Genomic DNA, 24,927 nt, shown 5'->3' with positions numbered 1-24,927 from the left:
CTTTTTTTTTATATATTTTAAGCGACAGTTGACAACCTGCTCTTCAAAGAATGAGTTTATTTTCCTCTGTCTCTTCTCTATTTTCCTTCTCACTAACTCTCTCTTGAGAAGAACCAACTCTTAGGAACCAACCGTGTAAGATACTCCTTCAGTAGCTTCTTCACCTATATATATATATTAAAGGGGGCGAAATAAATTTGGCACTTTGCACTTCGTGGCCATCAAGTACCGGAGTCACATGTGTGCACACACAAGTAAGTAAACAGACAATGCTCGGAAAAATAAACACAAAGCTGCCATGCTCAAATTTGTAAGAATGTGTTTCGCGCTCAGGTTTCTCTCAACTTGAGAAAAAAAATTAACAAATGTAAAAGTCAGAAGATAACGGGTAGCACTAGACAGGGAAAGATCCAGAAATAATATAGCTACTACCAACAAAAAAGCATAAAAATATGAGTCGCCATTCATATGGTTTTTGCCCTTTTTATCCTATTTCTTTTGAAGTCTATTTATAGAAATTTCCTGGCTTTATAATAGCGGTTGTATATTTGCACGTCAACATAAATATTCGCGCACACTGTACGTCTTTCAGTATTTTTTTTCATTCAAAACTTTTCGCCCTTTTACTAATTTGTTTTGTCGGCTTTTTTCCTTTTGTTAAAATTCGTTAAATATAATGAACTAGGATACGACGTCGATAACCCGAAAAATTTTTCTGGATGCAATAATCTGTATATTGAATGAGGCTGAAGTTTCCGTGCCACCATGAATGAATGTGATCCGTGAATTTGTCAGAAATCGTTGCTTAAATTCAAAATAAACCTCATTCTATTGAAATTTAAAAAAAAATTGGCATCATGTTATGACAAGAGTTGCATATAAATTTCAATTTTCTATCCAAATAGACTTGAACACGCGTTTTTATCAAAATATATCGTTTTACAGTAGCAACAATATATTTATTTATTGGAGCCATAATATGCAAAAAGCCTAGCGAGGTGCTACTGAGGACGCGTTCATGTTAATTATGGTTGTCATAAACCTAAAATAATTATTCATTACCCACTGTTATTGTGCATAGAATCTCGGAATAATTTTAACAGAAAAACATTTCAATGTAGTAATTTTCGATATTTTTTGACAACATCTGGGATATTTTTTTATTCAATAATAGTTACACTAATATTATATGTTTAAACCATGAAGATCGGTGTTGAATATAGTTCTAAAAAAAAAATATCACTTTAATACATTATTACTAGGGCTGGGAATCGATTAAAATTTTTAACTGGTTAATCAACAATTTTTGATCGATTAATCGAATTTAATCGAATATTTTTCGTAACTATATAATATTAACTGATGCTATAAAAATATTTTTTATTCATTTCATACAATTTTTCGTTAATTTTAAACAAATATAAGGGTAAGTTAAGGAATAAGGCTGCCTGCATGAAGCAATATAAGATGCTGAACGGTATTTGTCAAATCTTGGAGTTTCCTCACTTGGATCTTGTCATTTAAATCAGTTATTTTAGGTTAATCACTGATTTCGAAACTACTTCCAAACTTCATACTTGTTTGTTTCAATCTTCAATGTTGCTTGTTTTCCTAGAAACTCTTGCCGGATAGTGGGAGGAGAGCTGTGCTTTCCAAATGCAAATACAAGGGCTACAGCAGGTAAACTGCCCAACAAAGTGGCTGAAAAAAAAAATGTCTGCAGAAATATATACGTAATACACGAAAACAAGCTTTATTCTTGTCTTCGGAAACACCCAGCAAACTCAATTTGAAACTGAAATTTCTGTATCACCAATTTTCATTAAATAGACATGTATTCCCCAATGCAAAAAAGCTTGATTAATACATTGATTCAAATATTTTTAAATATGGTCACTCAACTAAAATGTTATGTCTGACTGACTGACTAAAATGGGACTTTGTAGGAGGCAACGGGTGTATGACTCCGTACGAGCTGGAATCTCCAATTGGAAATTTGGAATTTCGGCTAAGGGACATTTGAGCTTGATGTGAGATGTGTGTGTGTGTGTGTGTGAGAAAGTGTATGAGTAAGTGTTGTGTGTAGGAAAAATGTTGTGTATAGGAACATAATTTAAGATATCAAAAATTGGTATAGTCGAAAAAATAAAGCTAAATTACAAACTTTTTCTGCAAACTTTAATCGAATTGATCGAGTCGATTAACTCAACTAAAATTTTTAACTGCGATTAACAACAATTGATCGATTAACCGACCTGATTAATCTATTAATCGGACCAGCCCTAATTATTACCAAGAGTAAAAGTCGGCTACTGCTACATTTTTTTTGTCTGTGCGACAAATATAATACAATAATAATGCATTAACACAAAGCTTTTACAAAAAGAGAAATGATGAAGATAATTAAGACCGGCCGGCAGAAAATATTCGCGTGTGGGCTGAAAATCAAGGTGGGAGGCCGTTCAATTTATAGACCATATATTTATTAGTCAACTTATAAATGGAAAAATGAAATATTGTTCGTAAATTCCACGTGTACAAAAAAAAATATTTTAGGTGGCTCCATTGTTTTCCTGTCTAGATCGAGAAAAATTGGTCGGCTGAGGCCTTTTGTCTGTATATCATACCCGAAATGCGGTTCAAACAAATAGTCTATGAATGTCTTAGTGAATTCAGAGAAACACAGTGACGCCTCAGTATTTCTCACACCTGCTGTTTCTTCAGAGAAAGAACAAAAATAAACCAGTTTTCTTACGATATCTTTTGTCATATATTTCAGGAACAAACCTCTGAATAATATATACTATTCTGAGGAGTAATTTCTCATTAACTCTTTCAATAGATTTTATTTATTTGCCTCTTGTCAATGCACAACAATCGGTAATTAATTGGAAATAATTTCATAATGACTGTTACATTAACATGATAAAATTTTGAATAAGTAATGTGTGTTAGTCAAGTGTTTTTGATAGTTAATATGCTTGGTATAAGACACGAGATCCTTTTTGTTCGATCCATATCAATGTATTCAAATTCGCTTTTGTATTCAAAATAACAAAATGTACTACTATGCGTGCCCATTTTTCTTATGTGTATTCAATCCGTTGATGCAGTCGATAAAAATCATCATGGAAATTTGATCTTCTATGTTTAAAATACGCTCAGTAGCTTCCATAAATAAAATGGTAATAAAAAAAAATCGCATTAATCTGTAAGAGAGATCAATTGATGCGAAAATTTGAGTATGTTTTTTCTCTTAAATGCTCAAATTTTTATTTACGTTGTTTATTCAATGTAAGGGTTAAAAGAGAGACTTGTAATATACAACTTTTTCACAATATTAAAATAGATAAATGTGTAAGTGATACAAAAAATACTTCCTTTTCCTATCCTTTTTTTTCAAAAAATATGCATACAATTATAAATTTATATGTGCAATATCAGCAATATCAACGTAAAAAATGCTATGCACGTATGCAAAGCTACAAGTTTTAGGGTCAAGCAAAATGATACTGCGTGAATAAAAATTTAAAATAAAAAATAGTGTCGCTGCCACAGCATTGAAATATAATCAAGTAACTCCAAAACACGGGATTTAAATCGTGACTCGTGAGAGAGAGAGATAATGTCATAAAATAAATCTGCTAACCTATATTTTTGTCGAAATTATGATAAAATATGGGCCTTTCGATGGAATAACGGACTGGTATCTATTTTTGTGATTTTTTCCCAAATTTTTATGGAAACTATACTTATTTCAAAATATAAGAAAAGGAAATTTTAAATTTTCAATCTAACTGAAAAGTCAGATATTTTTCGACCAAAGACACTCCCTATAGCTTAGATTTTTAATTTGAAATACATTCTTGTTTCTCTTAACATAAAAATTCATGGATATATATACATAAAATTTTGTAACAATAACTTCTTACTGCGTGTAATTCCCACGAAAGACAAAAAAATCACATCTAATTTTTTTAAATCTATCCAATATTTTCTATCGAATAAATTGTTGAATAAAACTCTCAATACAATTTAAAAAAGTCGTTCCATTTAAATAAGCAAAAAATAATAAAAAAGTTAAAAAAAAAAAGTAAAATTGCATGATTATTTTGACTAAGAATAAGGTCCTTAATTGCATCGGAATTCAATTTTTCAGGGGAAGCACAAAAGAAAAATAATCAATTTCCCGTTCAAATAAAAGCGCATTCGAGCAAACAAAGGGATTGTTATGAGCCGCAAGCGATAATCAAAAACAAATAAATGCGGTTTCGCGTTGCGCAATTAACGCACACAATTAATTTCGAAGCGTTAATTGAAATGTCGTGCTTCCCTCACTCCTTTCTCGTACGTTCGAAACTAAGTTATTGTTTACGACTTACATTAGTGAGTTTATAGCAAAGATTCTCTTCAAGTATTTACTTATTTATTTTCTCTATGGCTTAAATCTAGCGATTGTGTTTCTTAGAAAATTCCTTTTCTAAGGATTTCCAATAAACTCTCCTTTATTATTTGGATACATCTTGAGGAGAAGATTCAACAAAAAAAATAAGGAGGAGATGGGAAAATGAATAATAATACTCTTTTACGTAACTTCTACTATTTTAAAGATTACGCCGAGAAAAGTAATTTAATTTTTGTTGTTGCTACAGCTGTTGTATTAGAAGATGAATGAATATATAAAAGGGAAAATATCTCCTTTGATTCTCTCAACAATGGTTCTCGATTGTTCCTTTTTACCCATGGGAAGTGTTTGAAAATATAACGCATTCTCTTAATTCTAAAGACTGTTTATTAGTGTATCTGACATAATGTTGTTGGATCCGTGATTGGGCTTTCGGACAATGGATTGAAGTTTTTGAGATCGATATACAACATATTCGTTTTGAAAAGATGAGATTTGAATGCCATTTTTTTCATTATTTGTTACTTAAAGAAGAACGACACCTAAAAGTTATATCATTCTGAAAAAAAGGATTGACTTGAGTAAAATTAGTTTAAGAAAAATGAATATGGTAAATGTATTTTGTGAAAGACCACAAAGTTTCTTAAGTATTGAAGCAAGTGTTATTGGAAGTTTGTTATAAAAATTACATTATATAAAAAATAAAGTCTGAAGTTTAGTACTGTGTAGACACATAAAATTGATGAAATGGTTAAGCGTTAACACAATTACACACATAAAGGTTGTCCGTAATGGCTAATACAGTGATACCTTGGCTTACGAATTTTTTTTGCTAAATTCCACGTTTCGTGATTTTTCTGCCTCTGTTAATGAATACGGATTCGACTAACATAAAACAGCCGCGTCGTGAGCTGAATTTCAGCGCCAATCATCATTAGAATGAGCGTCATTCGAGCCCGATTAATTTATGTCTGCTTAGGAATCATTTTCCAGATATACATGCAACTTTCTCTCTCTGGAAGTTTTTGAATAATTTCATGTAAAATATGTAGAATTTTATGCTAAAGATCTAGCTATTGGAAACGTATTAAAAAAATATATAGAGGAGCCTATGTTTTCGGAGCACGCGTTCTTTCAGTGCAAGACTCTTAGCGTCAAACTGAACTGTCTAGACTTTCGCTTATCTTTTCCATCTGTAGTATCAGACACAGGAATGGGCAAACCAAATCACAAATGGATGGAGGGAACCTACGAACACACGACTGGGCGGTGTCAGCACCGGCCGTAATAGACAAAAGCTGGTGTTGATTGTGTAAAATTTACGCAACCGTTACAATGGTAATCAATTAAAATTTAATTTAAAATTCTTTAGTATTACCTACTATACAGGGTGCATAGCCAACAGGGCGTATGGTTTTTACTGGCGAACCGTTGGACCTAGAGACATACTTCGAATTAGAAAAAATATTCAAATAACTTGTGGACCTCAGATACGTCATTCATAACTTTTATACGGGCACCCTGTGCTGAAAAACCCAATTGCAAAGTTTTTGCCCTGTCTCTCCTGAGTCAACAAAATAATTCCGCAAGCAATATTTTCAAGCAAAAAATTCCACGAACAAAGTTGGGAAAAACAGCGTTAAATACGGGTAAAATAATTTTTCCCTCGTTTAATGCTGCTTTCTCCCGACTTTCCTCCATTTTTAGAATTCGAAATATCTCAGTAAATATTGCACTTAGAAACGAAACATGGATTTTTTTGGCACCGGGAGAGACAGGGCAACAGCGTCGTTATTGGGTTTTTAGTGGACAGGGTGCCCGTATAAAAAGTTAATTTTTTTATTTTAATAACTGTACAACCCGTTGCAATATGAACCACGTATCTGAGGTCCACACGCTATCCGAACACTTTTTTTAATTAGAAGTATGCCTACAAGTTCAACGGTTCACCAGTAAAATACCATACGCCCTGTTAGCTATGTATGCACCCTGTATAGTAGGCCTACTAAGGTATTTTTAATTAAATTTTAATAGATTATCATTGCGCGTGTGTGTGTGTGTGTGTGTGTAACAGAATTTTCTGAATATCAGAAGCAATAAAAATTTATTGTGCATACTTTCTGTCTGCTGTAAGATAACCCCACAGAAAATAATAAATAATAATTAATAAATAAACCCCACAAATAAATAAGTGGGATCAAATGAATAAGGCAGATGATATTTTGCTTTCTTTTTTAAAGATATCGAATACTTTCAAAATTATCATCTTAATATTTCTTTTATTTTTTGTATATCCAGTGTATATACAGTGTGTACTAGTGTACATTCTCATTTTCTTTGCAAGAGCTGTTTTTGATTTTTGAATAATTAATCAAATTTTCATTTAATTACTAATTCCTTTTTTCTTTTACTTATAATATATATATATATATATATTTGTGTGGTCGTATATTTTCTATTCATGTATGTATTGTAATTTTTTTTTTTTTAATATTGCATTGACACTATATGGCATCCACCGGTGCTATATTGCGTTTTCGAATTGCATCCGTATGTTGTTATTGTACATATTGATCAGATTTATCCTTTCTTTTTGTATTACGCTGTATTGCAAATTTGAGTTTCTTGAATCGTATATGTTTGTTGTTGTTACTTACGTTTTTAAGCCTCGTGGCATACTCTGTGGAACATGAGAAGTTGTTTCTGAAGGACCCAAATAAACAAAAAAATATTTCTATTGTTTTTCGTGCATTTTTTCGATCAAATCTCGACTGTTGAACTCGATTGAATCTTCTCGGAGATTCGTTGGCACAGGCAAATACACCGAATTCACTTTAACACTATATCATCGAATAAATTGAAGTTTATTACTGCTTGAATGTTATGTTAACTGAATTATAACTTGTGTCAACCGTTCAATGTTCTCTCAACCATGCTCCTACATCTTTTAAGTGGTTGATTTTTCAACGCAGCGTGTCTAAATTTTAATGGGTGTATGAATGGCGATGATGGAATAATTATTCTTTAAAAAGCACTTCGATCACGAACTCACGAACGCTTGATGTAGCCCGGTTGGCGTGGCATGATAAATGCGACAGGCCAACTCCACTTACAATCTATATCATGTAACTACAACCCTAGTGGAGGGACCGTGAAATTAGTTGGTTATTTACGACCCGTAATATATATACAGTTTATACAAGTATAGTAAGCAATAGTATGTTTTGTAAAGCAAATTGTGCTTCAGCTAGATTTATTAGTTTTGTAAGGATATCTAGTTACACTTTAGGAACTTAGCTTTGGAAATAAAACACTGTTTTATATATGGTGAGACTTCTATGGCCGATTTTTTTGTGATTATTATGCGAGCGATTCTCTGAAGAATTTAATTATCTAGAGAGTGTAGAACATCGGTTACTAATCGGTGGTCTGTGACGAAACTTAGTTGATCCACGGAGAAATTTAGACATTATTTGCAATTTTTATATTTATTAAATTCGGTGGTGTTCAAAATTGCGAATTTCGGTATCCATTTTTCAATATTGTCAATTTAGTGGTTCGCAGGGCACAAAATTGTTAGCATACAGGATGATTCAAAATTCAAGGTAACAAACTTCAAGAAGTGATATAAGACTCCTAGACAAACATTTTTGGTCACAGAATCTGCTGTTGAATCGCAATAGCAAAGGCGGTAGAGGTTGTTTTTAGAGATTCGCAATAGCACTTTATATCATATTTTTCCGACGGATTTGCTGCAACGTGCTATCAACCACTCGAGGCTGCAGGGAATCCAAAATCTACTGCAAGTCATTACATTGCATGTCATTGTTTGGCATAGTGGCCCTCGCATCAATAAAAACCAATCAGATTTCCAATCAGATTCGGAAGTGCATATGCACCCTCGAATGGATGATAGAACATATCGCAGCAAATACGTCAGAAAAATATGATATTTGCTTTAGGTGAAGTGCTGTTGTGCACTCTCTAAAAACACCCTCTATCGCCTTTGCTATTGCGATTCGACCACACATTCCGTGATCAATCATGTTTATTTAGGTGTCTTATATCACCACTTAAAAGTTCATCCCATGAATTTGGAATCAACCTGTAGTGCCCTTCAGGTCGTAAAGGTTGACAATCCCTATAGAACACAGAAATGGATTTTAAAGATTTATATAATTTTAGTGTTGATTTAAAAGTTGTGAAACTTCATAATTAAAATTTATCAGGATGTATATTTTTTGTACTATAACATAATCTATCTTCAACTTTTAAATGCTTTTCCTAAGAATTTGAATTCGTTACTAAGGGTTAGGTAGTGTTCTAGGATTAAACGATCTTACTAATTCCTGTATATATGTGCAAATGGTGAACGAATAGTATTTTAATTTATATATTTCGGCTTTATAGGCCGAAGCCCGTGATCAAACAAATACAAAGCTACATTGAACAACAGAAAAAGGAAGAGGGGGAGAAAAGGGGGAGGGGGAAATGGTGAACGGTGAAGCTCTTTAGTTCATCAATCGGATACATTTCAACAGAACCAACGTGACAAAAAATGAGTTTACAGAACCTTGATAACAAGCCACCAACTTAAATTATTTAGTTCATCTACTTCTATCAAGCTTTATTGATTACTTTTAATTATAGCACATTAATGACAGATAAAAGGGGAAATGAGATCTCGTAAAAATATTTAAAGGTTAAATAATGCATAAAATATTTGAATACAGTGTAACGCATCTTTGAATGCACCTTGTGAATATTTTTATTAAATGTACACTACATATAATAGAAGACTGATCTTTGCTTGGGGTTAAGTCAAACCCAAACCACATATAAATGACCCTTGAAATGCATCTAACTAAAAAAATGAAGCATTTTAATATTGATTTCCTTTAACGCCGCATCAAAAACGACTGTACAGGATACTTTTGTCGCTCTCTCTCTCTTTCTCTCTGTGAAAGATTTTGCGAACTCTTAATTTTTCATTTGTAACATCGATTTATGTAATGTTTGAGACCAATTAAGTACTTAAAATACCCGAAAAATACTTCATTTGCCTTTTTTTCTTGAAGATTGAAAAGAACTCTTATGATACGTCCACTGTAAAAGTTGTCTAATTAATTATAATGATGGTCAAATACAAAAAAAACTTCGAAACTTACATACAGCTCCCAGTCTCAATTTTAGGCATTACTTTTAACATCCCAATACAAAATTCATTATTCCCCGCCTATAAAATGGCGGAAAACAATAACGAAAAAAAAATTGCTGACGTATTTTGGAAAGTGAAATTTTAACAATTCTCTGATTTTAAATTTTTTTTATAAAAATGGAGCTACCACTTTTTGGTAGCCAACTGCGAATAATAACTTGAAAATGTATGGCTTTTTTAATTAACAAATTATTCTGTTGATTACCGAGCACTGTATTTATGAAATGTAATCTCAAAAAAAAAATCAGTGTCAAACTCTCTTAAAAAAATCGTAATATTATGAATAGCAACTTGTACATTCGACGCTTAACGTCAAGTAAGCGATTGCCTCATTTTTTATGGATATTAAGGTTGTCAGTAAGTCAATTAACTGAAAACCTGTCCCCGTTACCCTATAACTTCTAGTGTCTTTTAATTTTAACATAAGTACAATGGAGTTTCTGCCATGAAGATTGGGGGGGAAACGAACCCCGCCTATAAATATTCTCGTCATCATTCACTGATCAAAAAGTACAGTATATATATATATATATACACACGCACACACACACATAAGTCGTTATTTCTACCCTTGTCTTCTCCCGATCATAACGGGATAAACAATTAGCCGGGATTTTTCTCTTTCCCTTTTATTCCACAGGGAGAGAGAAAAATCCCAATATGCCATTAGGAAAGGCATTAGCATTTCCATTGCTTTTTCTCAATTACAACAGCAGCAATGGCAATCAATGCGCACCTCCCCCTTCACCAAAAAAAAAAAAAAAACATCCAGTGGAAACACAGAGAGGGGGGAAACAACATCATAAATCTTGGAAACACGACCACTTTTGGACTCGAAATCGAACTTCTGGGAAATTCGGGGGAACGTGTACAAAAATGCTCAAAGAATTTAGACACAAAATTTGATCATTTCAAAGCTTTAATGCGATTATTCTAACGCGTTAGACCCTAAGAGAAAGTTTGCTTTACATTTATAAACAGCGTTTATATTCCACTAAACGAAGATCAAACGCATACAGTGACTATAATAGCAATACAGCATTGAAATTTCTTCAACTGGGGGTGATGAGCCAATAGCAACAGTCTATTACAAATACAAATACAACGCCACAACAGGCAAAATGCCCAACGAGGTGGCTGAGAAAAAGATGCCCATAAAAATATGGATGTCATATATTTCAAAAATACAGCAACTCAATTAAAAATGCAATTAATAAAAATTAAAAACAATATATACACGTGATAAAATATTATACAATGCCCATAAAGAATACTTATGGTTGTCTTATTCTAAGTATGGATAGCTTCTCGATTTACCCCAACAATTTGCTATTGAATTAGATCGAATTCGGTTTCAGCCCAATGTATAGTCTAATTGGACTTTACATGTTGAATTTAACCATCATGAGAGAATGTAAAACTTGAAATTCAAAATAAAGACGTTAGAAATTAAATAGAACTGTAAAACCATGTAAAATTAGAAAATCTGTCGCTAACTATGTAATATAGGCTAATTGAAGTAAATTAAATGTTTATGCAAATAGTATGCTGAAGAACGCTCCGATAATTTTTTTTTTCTTCAGTTTTCTGCTTGGAATGATTTGCTAAAAAATTTAAAAGTCAAATGGATGATTCAAATGTATCACTATTTACAAACTAGTAACAAAAATCGTTTTCTCGGAATTTTAATTATAAATTTATACATATATATAGGAAGTTCGGGTAATATGGAATACCATTTTCATTTTCTCGATTACTCCAATTTAAAACATGATAGAAACCAGAAACTTGCATTTCTATAAAACTTGGATTCTTGTCTTTGCACTGACATGTGTATCGTATTTAAAAATAAATATTACGTCAAAGAATAAAGGCATTTAATAAAATCATTTTAGTCGGATAATATGAAATAGAGGGTTCAAAATAAAGAAAAGTAATTCGGAAATTGATCACACACACACAAAAAAAAAAAAAAGATTTATTGAATCAATGATCGTAAAAAATGAAAACTTCATCGTTCGTTTTTGTAGTTGATGATGTTGTGGTGTCAGTCTATTCACACAGGACTCACAAATGCAATCTTCTTTCTCTGTCCAGAGCAGTGTCAAGGTTGACCCACAGAGGAAAATGGTACACACATTATTTCTAGACCGCTTCTATCGTAGTTAATCTTCCATCTTGAAGAGGTACATTCTAGCTCAACTCAACTTATAGTATGCCATATTACCCGATACACCATCTGTGAAAAAATAGCGTTCCATCTAACTGGAGAGAATCGATAGAGCTAAAAATTAGCCTAGCACAATAAAATACAACACTTATGGTGTACGTTGTGCTTAGTTTCAAATTATTGGGTACATTTCCAATAACTAATAAACACCTTTGCAAACTTGAAGTAAAAATTTCAGGAAGCAGAAAAACAAATGTTTTCTTTCATAGCAGCCTTGATGATGGTGATAACTGAGCGATACTGGCTCTATAGCATCAAGTTTTTTACCACTGTTTCACTTGGGGGGGGGGGGGGGGTCATACTTGAACGTGGAGCAAACCTGGTATTGCATATTACCCGACTATCCCAATATTAACCGCACTTGCTGTAAGTCAATGAAATAGACTAAAGATACCGAAAATTTTTACATTTTCGGAATACTTTCACTTCTTTTAATTACAAATTCAAGAGCAACAACAAGCGCAAATGTCCAATGAGGCAACTGAGAAGGAAAAAAAAGTGTCCATAAAATATGGATATCATGAACATATATATCTAAAATTGTTTTTTTTTAAATGAGATTGAAATTTCAAAAATGGATTAATAATTTAATAATATCTCGCGGGATTCCCATAACATCTAAAAAACAATGTTTTTTGAAATTAATACTTACCCGAGGACATTTAGTCAAACATCAAGAGAACCGAACTCTCTTTGGACTAAGTCCAGCGACTCGCAATATTTTCTAATTTCTGTGTTCTGAAGCACATCCCATGGACAACGTAATGGAAAAAAACTGCCCTCAAAGTGACCCAACACACCGAATTTGTAAAAACACTGGAACATACAGTCATACTCGGTTATAACGACACCCCGTCTAAAACGTCAATAATAATTCTTAAGAATTTACTGATTCCCATAGAGAATAATGATAATGAGCCTCGCTCAAAACATCGATACATCACAACGACCTCGAATATAACGGCACTTTTGTTTCCGATTTTGTTTTATGATGTTTTCTCAATAAAAAAAAACTAGAACTAGAGCACAGCACTCAACTGTTGTTCCACTGATACTTGACGATAAAAATCCTGATATATTGTTGGTATGTACGGGTTATTCCTGTATTTCTCGCTGTAATTTTTCGTAATTTGGTTTTTATATAAAAATGTCCCGTTTATCAATGAAGCTTGCTTCAATTCACAATCTTTACTGAAATCGGATACGGGGATAATTTGCATAATTTATAAATTATATTATAGTAAATGTGACTAGATATAAATATTCATCTCACGTATTTGTCATGTTGAATTTTTTTTTTGTGAAAATACTCACTAAGCAATTTATAACCTTCCAAGGGTTAGTTATACGTTATGCGTATTTAGTATTAATTGGCAATTTCTCTGGCAATCGGTAATATTTTTGGCGATAATTGACAAAGTTTGGCGAACAGTGTTATTCAATAATTCCTCTTGCTGCATTTTACTGGCGAGCCGTTGATCCTTGAGGCATACTCAATTAAAAGAAGTATCCAAATAGCATGTTGAAGTACGTCATTCATATTGCAAAGGGTTGTATAGTTATTAAAATACAAAAATCTAACTTTTATACGCATACTCTGTACTCAGAAACTCAATTAGAAAGCTGTTGTCCTGCCATTTCTGAGTTTAACAAATAAAATCCAACGTTTGTGAGTGAAATATCCACTGAGATATTTGAATTCAAAAATTGGAGAAGAATTGGGGATGAAAAGAACAGTAAAAAATAACGGACAAAGTTTTTCCCCTTATTTATGCTGCTTCCCCCCCCCCAATTCCCTTCTTTTTTTTAAATTAAAATACCTCAGTGAATATTACTCTTAGAGGTTGGCCTCAGAAGAGTCAGGGCAACAACTTTTTAATTGGGTTTTTGAGAACAGGGTGTCCATGTAAAAAGTTGATTTTTATATTTTAATAACTACAACCCCCTTTGCAACATGAATGACGTATAGGAGATCTACACGTTATTTGGATACTTTTTCCAATTGAAAGTATGCCTCCAGGATCGAGGGTTTGCCAGTCAAGTTTGACAAGGGGAATTATGGAATCACCCTGTATATTATCCCAATTTCTTTTATTATTATTATTCTGTTATTATTTTATCATTATATTATTTATTCCCTTCATTATTTTTGGATTATTTTTCTTTTCTTTTATTTTCGACTGCACGTGGTATTTGATTGCACCTCATTACAATTTTTATAGATTTTAAAACGTCGAAAATGCTCGGAATCTGCGATGTCGTTATAACCGAGTTTGTACTTCAAGTTAAGTTTTCGATGCGACAAACTTGTCAAACGTTTTGTCACAAAGCTAAATATTTGAATTAAAATGAAATCGTATCGAGAAGATTTCTGAAATAAATTTATGTATATTCCCCTTCAAGTTCAGCCGCCATTATGGAGGGAGGTAAAAAGGAAAACTTTAAGGGATATTGTAATATTAGGCAAGTGATTTACGGGTGGGTAACACATGCGGTATTTGATATATCCAGAGTATAAAGCCTCTCTCTCACACACTCTCAACACGGGTCAGAAAGGGTGAATTCTCAACAATACTGAAACACATCATTGAACAATAGAGTTACCGACGGGATCCCGCCACCGAAAGCTATCAACATGGGGGATAAAATAAAGTAAAAATAAAAAAATAAATAAAACACATTTCCCATCTTTTGAATAAATTTATCTGTCAAATAAAAATAAAATGCAAAAAATTTCAAAAGCACGGGAAAAAAATGAAATATGTTTTTTTTTAAGATCTCTTGAGATTAACTTACAGCAGCCGATAATATTTAAATATTCAAGAATTATTATTATTGTAATGTTTTTCATTAACAAAAAAAAAATTTCTTTATCAAATGAAATAATTGTTCGGCAGTTATGCTAATTGATAAAAATTTGAATAAATGTTCTGAAATAAGAATTTTTTTTTTTTTGTGTGTGTATGTTGAAAATACAAAAAAATTTATTGGCGTTAGATATATTGTTGTTTTTTGTTGTTTTTATGAACGTATTAATTACTATGGTTCTGTAGTTAATTGTTTGAGAGTTTTTATTACGGATTTAAAGGGAAATGAAATCATCAAAATCTGAATCTCAATGGTATTGAAGATACATAGTTAAACTCGGTTATAAAAAAATGACATCGGAAATTCTATTATTCTATATCCGGTTCTAATGCTAAAATTTCGTCGGTAAAACCAAGGTTAACCATGAAAAATATAATTAAATTTAACCAAATATGTTGGTTGACGTATCACATTATGGTTAGGATAAACACATTTTAGCGGGAAAAATACAACAATGATCATTGCCGATTCTTGCCAAAAATGTCACAGATTGTCAGAGAAAGATCCAGTTATTGCGTGTAAATAACCTTTCGCGGGAAATGGAGTGCTGCAGCAAATCTGCAGTGAATTAAAACGTATTTTTACGAGAGAAAAAAAGCCGAACCTGACAAATACAGTCAAACTCGTTTATAACAACATCGAAAATTCCTCGAAATTTTGTCGTAACAACTGAGATTGCCGTTTTCAAGACATTAGAAATGTAATCGGATGCCATCAAATACTGACCATAAAGCTGTTACGATTTGCTTGAGCATATTCGATCGAGAAAAGGAAGGAGTCATGTTAATGAGAAGTAAGGACCTTGACTCACACGAGTCCCACCCGCGCCAACACGATCTATAACAGAAGGCCTCAGCGCGAAGCTCGTGACGTCACTGAAGAAGGTCAACTCACCGATAGCCATTGGATATAACAGGCCGACGCATGCGCAATCTTTCCCATTTTTTTGTAGTGTATCCAATGGCTATAGGTGAGATGACCTTCTTGAGTGACGTCACGGGCTTCGCGCGGAGGTCTTCTGCTATAGATGGTGTCGGCTGGGCACAGCACGGGGCCCTCATTTGCATAAGAGCTTCCACGATAATATCGGGCACAATGATTCGTGACAATAAATATGTAAATCAAGAGGTGGTGCCTAAGACTTCTTCCATTTTCCGTGGGGAGTATGGACCCACTTTTTTGGATAAATATTAAAAAATTTGTTTGAGTTCCGTAGAACAGACTCATTATATATCATTAAGGGTTAAGCAGAACAGCCTTATATCTATCAAGGGTTCCGCGAGAAGTTTTGCGTTGGAAACTCTACGGTAATCAACTCTGACCGCCAATTGCAGACGTTATAGCCGAGGTGACGTTAAAACCGAGTTTGACAGTATTAAGAACAACTAACCGCTAGGTATGCGATATGGAGGTCGATGTTTGAAGAAGGAACAAGTAAACTTGATAAAGGACCACCCGCGTTTTTTATTCGTATGGGGTCCTTATCTTCGGAATTTTCCTCTTTATATACCTTGGTCATTAGTATACGCCGCAGGAGCGCCATCTTCTGAGTGTCTCGTGAATAAATTTTGAGTTAGCAGACGAATACATTAAAAAACAAAAAATCAATGAACACAGAAAGCAGCAGAGAGCTTTGTTTGTTATATAGAAATAAGGGTTGCCAAACCGCGGGATAAAAGTATGCTCATTTCTATAGTCTTGGTATGGTAGATGAGAATTAAAAAGAAAAGAAACGAGGAATGAAAATGGCGTCATGCCATGCACAGTGGTTCTTGTTTGATTCTGCGTTGATAAGATAGTGAAAGAAAGAGAAAAAAAGAGTGTGGGAGGCAATAATAAAAACACTTCACCCCTGTAAGTTCTTTTGTATCATTTGTGGAATTGGTACATGAATAAATCCTGCATTTAAACATGAAAGGGTCGGACATGCAACCGAGAGAATCCAATTAATAAGGCTCGTTTTTCGCTACTACGTAGTGCTGATCTTAATAGGCGAGAAAATAGGTCCTCAAAGGTCATTTTTCTTTACATGCATAGTTCGAGATGAGTTTTGTTGATGAAATTTATGTAGTACAGTGATACCTCGGCTAACGAAGATTTTTTCGATGTTTTACGGTTAATTAATACGGATCCGGCTAATGAATGCATGCGCCAACAGCCACATCGTGAGCTGAATTTTCGTGGCAATAAAAAAATGTAACTGTTACTTACGGAATCGTTTTCCAGATGCAACTCTTTCAGAAAAATTTTGAATCATTTCACGTGAAATGAACGATTAACCCACCCAATGTTTCTGACGTAATATTACGTCGGAAGTGCTATGGAAAACAAATACAAACATCATTCTTCAGCTTGCCAAGGTGCGTACGCCGATTTGAGTTGAGAATGTAACCTTGAGAATTTTTTGTGTGAGTAGATAAAAACACGTTTATTTTCAATTGAAATCTTCTTTTCCCTTTTCCTCTATGCTTGTCTTTGTTTAAGGGGTCGTACATTAGAATACTTTCGTAGAGAGAGGATTTAAAACTGAATACAGCGTTATCAAATTAGAAATGATATCAAGTACAATACGCAAAGACGCGAAATTATGATAATATTGGGAGGGCTCAAAAATATTGTGGGGTGGAGGGGGGGCCGGACTAAATCCAATATTTTTTTAGGTATTATCAAGATGGTGGTAAATATTGAGCTCGGGCTCATGAACCCGAGCTCCATGTAACGAACAGCTTTAGGTAAAAAAAAATTATTTTTGAATAAATTCTGGTGTGCTCAGATGCATGGCAAAAAATATTGGGGTTGCTGTAGAACCCATGGCTCCTACGCAACAGTTTTACCTACGAAGTTATATAAACAGTCCTTAATGTAGAAAGTTTTAAAATCTGCCGTTCAAAAAAACGAGGCTTGTGTTTATAAAACGAGAAACAAATGAAGTATGAAATACTTGTTTCTCGGCCAAAAATTGCTAACTACTGTAATGACTATAGTCTGTTTCAGGTTAACTTTGCAGTGAAGAGAAAGGTAGAGAGTGTATTCCTTCGCCGCAAAATATAGTTCTCATATATCGGAGGTTTAAGATGAACCTTTATACAGAATATTTCAATTTTTTCTATGATTTTGAAAAAAATACTGAAAAAAAATCGTTTTGAACCGATGTTTACTTGTTTAAAATTTTTAAATTATAAAAAATATTGGTTACCATTATTAAAAATCCATAGCAACGGCAACGACACTCTGGCGCGATATCCTAGAAATTTTCCCCGCCAATATCACTGTCGTGTTTTTTTTCGTTACACAATTATATACTGTATATATACATTTTTTTTTTCGTTATTTGGTTGAATTTTCCATAACGATACAATTTTTCATTCAGTTTTACATGCAGTTGTAGGCTTACATAAAAACGAATATTCAATCAGTTTTATTTTCTCCTAAAAATAGGCTTCAGTGAGTTCAGATATTAACTCATAGATTACAAGAAGTGTTTCTCTTCCACGAAAGTGCCGATACTATTGTGACTTGTGAGAGGCCCTCTATGGGTGCAGAAGTTTTGGTTATAGGTCCTCCTTTTTTTAATTATTTATTTTTTGTCATGTTTATGGGATAGTTTTAGTTTCCGATCACGGAGAGTGTTGACAGAGTCGCGACTTCCACGCACACGAACGGACGCCGTCTTCCACCCACCTGTTTCTCCTCATGCCCCTTGCCTTTAGCGTCTCTTCAGATACAATAAATGAGGGGGGGGGGGTCCACAGTGGTTTGGGCTTTCATCTGTTATGTGACAGTTGTGTCTTAATTTTCACCAGAGATAGCCACACTAAAGTTCTCTGCTCTTCCATTCCTGAATACTATATTTTTGGTTTTTGAATATTCGTTGTAAACGAATAATCAAACTCCATAAGAATAATCCGTAATAACCATGAGCAGCACATCGACCGTAACAAAAGACTAAAGCTGTCGGAAAAACAAGTGGCATCGACGTATACCATTCGGGGAAGGGGGAGGTCGAGTGACGGAAATTTCGGCAAGAAAAGTGAGTAGAAAAATTCTAAACTTTTCCGTATTATTATTATTATTTGGTGCTATTTCTGCATTTACACGTGAAAACAGAGTTAATCTGCTTCTTCTTAATTTATTTAACATTAATTTTTTCCATATAAATTGAAGAAAAAATTAGAAATCCCCAAGTTTTTGAGAGCCATGGTTAATACACAGTATTTTAAAATGATACGTTGCTTTCATAATATTGTTTGGATTTTTTTTTGTAAATAAATTTCAGCTGAGGGAAGGGAAATATTGCAGAAAAATATATGACTTTTTTGAAATTTTTAATGTTACTTACGGCGCATTAGTGAAGAGTAAGTGACACGCTGATAGAAGATAATTATTTTTTTTCTAAATTTTAAAACATTTTCTAATCAAAAAACAAAACAAATGATTTCTAAAACCTCACTTTAATTTCTGAAAGTATCGGCAATGGTTTTATTTTAATTCTATAATTATTACTAATTTAACTGTGCAATTACGTTACACGTAAAAAATATTTTTCTCAGTGAGATTGGCGAGAATCGGCCATACCTTACCGAGGCCCCGCATCGATACATTGGTTAAGAGGCTTTCGTTCCCATAGCAACGAGTGATGCGGTTCCCTCGTAGCTTCCCCTTCACTGCAAAGTTAACCTGAAACGGACTATAATATTCAATCATAGATATATATATATATATCCCCCAATCTGTCTCTCTCTCTCTATATATATATATACAATACCACGTGATCATTGTTATCTAATCGCTGAAACCTGTTTTTGCCAGCATTATAAAAAAATAATCTATATAACTAGAATAACCCTTTTCCCTCCTCTTTTCACAAAAATCGCAGGTTTCCACTTTTGGTGGATCATTGCATCGGGGAGGAGAAAATGCATTTCATTGAAAGAAGGGGAGAGAACAAAAACATTTGAGAGGTTAAGCTAAGAGAAAATGTAACCAACAAAAAAAAAAAAAAAGTCTCCGACTCGAATGGTTTCAGTGCAAACGGTAAGACTTTACCGAACCAAATAGTCTAGAGTCTAGAAATTCTAGGAACTCATCTTTTCCATCTGCATGTGTGTGAAAGAGAAATGATCTCACTATAGGTGGTTGTGCACCACCTCACATACTTTACTTTTTCACTATGGCTCACGAACCCGACTGCATTAGCGTATACCCAAGCGTCGTTGGCAAATTTAATAAGTACTAAAAAAATTATCAGTTTTACCGGCGATTATGCATGATACCCAAGCGTCCCATCATTAGTAAACATGATAAATCGTACTATATGATATACTATACCGTACATGATAATTCATACATGTATTGTATCATTATATCGGAGTACGATAGTAAAATTTGTTACTATTATATCGGGGTACGATCGTAAAATTTGTTACCATTATATCGGGGTACGATCGTAAAATTTGTTACCATTATATCGGGGCACGATCGTAAAATTTGTTATCATTATATCGGAGTCCGACTATATTCATTACACATACTAGACTCATTAGGAATTTTTTTCATATTTATAAAATTCACCAATTACAATAGGGTATTATGCATAACCACAGATGAAGGCGATAAATTTCAAGTATAAAATTTATCAACAACACTTGGTTATTATGCATAATCGCCGGTTAAAGTGATAATGTTTTCGGCATTTATCAAATTTACCAACTACGTTTGGGTATTATGCATAATCGCCGGTAAAAGTGATAAATAAATCAAACTTACCAAGACGATTGGTAAGCATGTATAAGAAACCGATTTATCACATTTACTGTAACATATATAGTGTAAAATAAAAGATATGTTCAGTTTTTCATCTCTTTTCAAATTCTCCTTCATCCAATTGTAAAGTATATCTGAGCTTTCGGTCAGTATGTGTATTTTTTGCATGGCTTGTTTTATATGAAACTTATCTTCGTTATCAAACTTTTATAGTGCAATGCCGGCCTTAAATACCTTCAATATTCATTTTTTTTCCAAATTTCAAACCCATTAAAAAAAAAAGCTTTTTCAACACTTTGCACGCATGATCAAATAGTCTGAAACCAATAGAATTGTGTGTGAATCAAAATGAAGAAGACCAGTTCATCAAATGAAACAAAAGATTAAATTCTATTGCCCCCCCCCGACTCCCCTTCCCCCAAATGACGGGCCTGTTTGATGAACTAAACTTTTCTCTATTTGAATCAAATTTTTATTCAATTCCATTGATGTCACGGTATTTTATAATGCGCGATGTGCCAACAATACAATTTTTTCTTATTCACAAACTTGCAAAAAACAAGTATTGCGCCGGCATATAATAGAAAATATGTGTACCAAATATTAAATAAATCGACGGTTAATCACTATTTTTAATGGTATTTCTGTAGACTCAAGTTTTTGAAGCTTTTTGACCGTGTTAAAAGGTTTGACTCTCCATTCATATTGTGTCTCTTTAAATGTCCAAAACTAATCACTTTACATTACAGGTCATATCTTATGCAACTGGCACAGCCCACTAAACTTCATCAACTGATTTGTATACAAACTTAATAGTGCATATTACCTAACGAGTCTATTTTCTTTGTCCGGGGTGTGTTTTATGTACCTAAATCTGATTAAAGTACGGAAGCTAAGTATTTTTCATGCAATTTTAATAACATACCATGAAAAATCACCAAAGTAGATAGTCATCTAGGCTTCAGCAGCAACAAACTCTAGACCACCTGTAAATATAAATTTGGTATTTTTGAAAAAAAAAATCACAAATACAGTTAAATCATATAAACATAAAAAAAAAGATTTAGGGAGGAAAACTATTGTACCTTAACCATTGAAAACCTTTTAATACTTGAAATAGTTTTATTACTATTCCAGTTGATGTTTTAGGTGTCAAGGTGACCTTGACATTTTGTATGTAGGCACGTTTTAGTGAAAAAATTGTGTTTTTGCCGTGTTTTTTCTCCACAATGCAAGTTTAGTGAATTATATTTAGTAAGTATAATCGATGCAATCACTCAATGAACCATACCAAGTTCTCAATAATACCAAGTACTGTGAATAAAATTATCAATATTTTTCACAAATGATGGAGCACCGTGTACCTCATAGACTAAAGTTATAACTATACTATTACAACTCTATGGTGTATCCCGAAACAAAAAAAAAGATCGTGTATCTTGGAACAGATTGGGGATAAACTGGGAATTTTCATAATTTACCTTGGAATACTCAACTTACACTAACTTTTAACTCTTCTTCTTTTGTTTTTACATACAATTTATATTTTAAATTTTATATAGTTCTATACTTCTCTCCTACAAAAACTTCAGCTACCCTGTTTATCAGCTACACTATTTCTTCTCTTTCATCCACCTTTGTTTATTTCCTGGTCAAATTTGTGGGGAAAAATAAAGTTTACAGTGTGGGATGCATCCAACACAAACTTTTACCAAGGGAATTATTGCTTAGGAGGAGAAGTGAAAATATTTGATTGTTCATCAGTGCCAGATATAGCAAATGTTGACATCACGGATGTTGTATCTTTAATGAAAACATCAAAGGAACTGCCAGGACTAAGTATTTAAAAACATGTAATTTTCCTTTTTGCAAGTATAATGCAGAATAATTATGCATTTCATCTACATAAGTACGCCCTTAGCACCATTATTGTTACTTTTGCGTATATATATATATATATATAGAATATAGAATTATGCGGTAAACGGTACGTTTATTAGCAAAACTGTAAGAATGTTGTACAGAAATTTCGAAAATTAAGTTTTTTTTTAATTTTTTAAAATTAAAAAAAAAAAAAACTGGAGATTTTGGGGTTCCGAAAACCCTCATTTGTGTGAAGAGAAACCACTGCATTCGCCTAAAGTTACTGCATGGGCTGCGGTATGCGCCATGTGTGCTGATAAATTGTTCCAAAATTGTAACGTAACGTTCAGTAGTAATCGTTTCTCGCACGAAGAAGGGGCCGATAATGCCTCTGGCGCATACCGCAGCCCATGCAGCAACTTTAGGCGAATGCAGTGGTTTCTCTTCACACAAATGGGGATTTTCGGAACCCCAAAATCTCTAGTTTTTTTTTTTAATTTAAAAAAAAACAAAAAAAAAACTAAATTTTCGAAATTTCTGTACAACATTCTTACAGTTTTGCTAATAAACGTACCGTTTACCGCATAATTCTATTGATCTTTGTTGTAGAGATATTTAATTTTGAAATAAGGGCTTATTCGCTAATCACCCTGTATATAAATAATGACATAAAATATGATTATTAATATATATATATATATATATATATATATAATCGTATTTTATGTCATTATTTTTTTATTTTAAAATATCTATAACATATAATATCTTATAATAATATAATTTTTATAATATGATTTAGTGTCAACCGAGATAAGTGAGGCAGCAGGCTGTAATTTTTTTAAATAATCCTGTGTATCACGTTATCAAACATCTTACAACAAATTCACTTTGTTGTAAGTTCTGAGGTCTATATAGATTAATTTATAAGAAAGTGACACAATTAAACATATTTATTTTTTTCACTCTAAAATGATACTAACAGGAAAGTTAAATTTCAAATTCAGAGTTTGTTTATTCAGATTCTAATATTTTCCGCCATAAAAAAAATTAGACCAAATGTTTTCGGAAATAATCTGTAGTATTTTATTAACACACTAGTATAATCAGATTAATTTTTAATTAGCAGTAATGAAATAAGCTAGGGTGCCACACTTACCCCGGTTGACCCTATATTATAAACAACTCATTATATTGTTTTTCCAGTAATATATGTTTTTTTTTTGTGTTTGTAATTGTACCCTGGTTCAAGGCAACAGTGCATGTTCAAAGATACAAGTTCCCTTGTTGTACCTTGGAAGATTTTTGCCTTTTCAAAAATCCTATTTCATGACTACAGTAAGGAAGAAAGGTAATATAAATTTCGCATTATGTTTCATACAGTATACAGACACTAAAAATGAATTTAGTGAAATATTATGGTAAAAGTTGACTGAGAGAGAGAGAGAGAAGAAAAAAGTTTGAAAAATAACGTGCCAAGGTATAACAATCTCTCCTACATGCAATATTTTGATGAATTAATGGGCATTTTGCTGTGTAAAGACCAGAATATTCTTGAATTTGCTTAAAAAATCGTCTTGCTTGTTCCAACAACTGGAAAATATTTGTCACATAAGGAAAGCTTTTATTTCGATGTACTTAAATGAAAGAACAAGTGCTGTCTCATATATTGAGATCTTTGAGTGTAGCGTAATCGAAAATTGCCAGAACCAGTGTCAATAGCCGTTGTTGTTGCTGTGGAAGTTGAATTGGTTGAAGAGAAACTTACCCCCAATGCGTATGTTACTTTTATCGCGACTAATATTTACGATTGTCTCGAGCTAGGTAATATTTCTGAGGTAGTAAATGATTCTTACGACGAGTTTGATTTTTTCCCAAAACACGCCAACTCTTATACTTGGAATATTTGAACAAGTGTCGCAGAAATACAAGTAGCAACGACTCCAGCTGTTACTCTGTAGCCGTGTACTCTTGTATATACACATTTTCCTTTCCTCTTAGGTGATAATCATTTATGAAAATTGGCATCTGAAGGCATCTTACAACTTCTTTCCCAAAGACATGCATAATTCATGATCGTGAATCAAGGCCTGGTTGGATCGTCGTTTCAACAGTTACGAACCTCTTGATCTTTTTGGCAAGTTTGTCGAGAGTAGAACGCATACTAATTTTCCTTTTGTCCCGGGTTTAGAACGTTTAGATTCTCTCATTTTCAATCATAATCTATAAATGACAAAGTGTCGGTAATTTTTACGTCTTGAGCGACACACAATTCTACAAAAATATAGGTTTTTATGGTCGCAAATATTTCTCGTTTTGACCTTCATGTCAGAGAATATTTCTCAATAATCATAGTTTTTAAAAAAATAATTAAAATTCAATTTTTTTTTTCTACCGATGTACAGTCAAACTCGGTTGCAACGACACCTTGGTTATATGACAATAATTGATTCTCCCTGCTGATTCTCATAGAGAACAATGTTGATGAACCTTGCTTATAACATCGATCATAAGACAATGACCTCGGATATAACGACTCATTTTTGACGCTTTCTTGCTCCGTTTTTACGGCATTTTCTC

General features: G+C 33.1%; 1 protein-coding gene across 1 annotated transcript in view; it reads right to left on the bottom strand.

Moving 5' to 3' along the window:
• The window catches only part of LOC149085027 (uncharacterized), a 251,583-nt gene extending 230,127 nt beyond the window's left edge, over positions 1–21,456 (bottom strand). The window contains exon 1 of the mRNA XM_089232784.1: positions 21,410–21,456. Coding sequence (XP_089088910.1) covers positions 21,410–21,438 — 29 coding nt within the window. The 5' untranslated portion in view covers positions 21,439–21,456. The remainder of the gene's footprint in view (positions 1–21,409) is intronic.
• Between the last annotated feature and the right edge of the window lie 3,471 nt (positions 21,457–24,927).

This window comes from Pholcus phalangioides, unplaced genomic scaffold (genome assembly GCF_987345545.1).
Source record: "Pholcus phalangioides strain wild (caught in Gottingen) unplaced genomic scaffold, Ppha-v1.0 ptg000007l_1, whole genome shotgun sequence".
Lineage (NCBI taxonomy): Eukaryota > Metazoa > Arthropoda > Arachnida > Araneae > Pholcidae > Pholcus > Pholcus phalangioides.
This window is presented reverse-complemented; position numbering and strand designations above follow the sequence as displayed.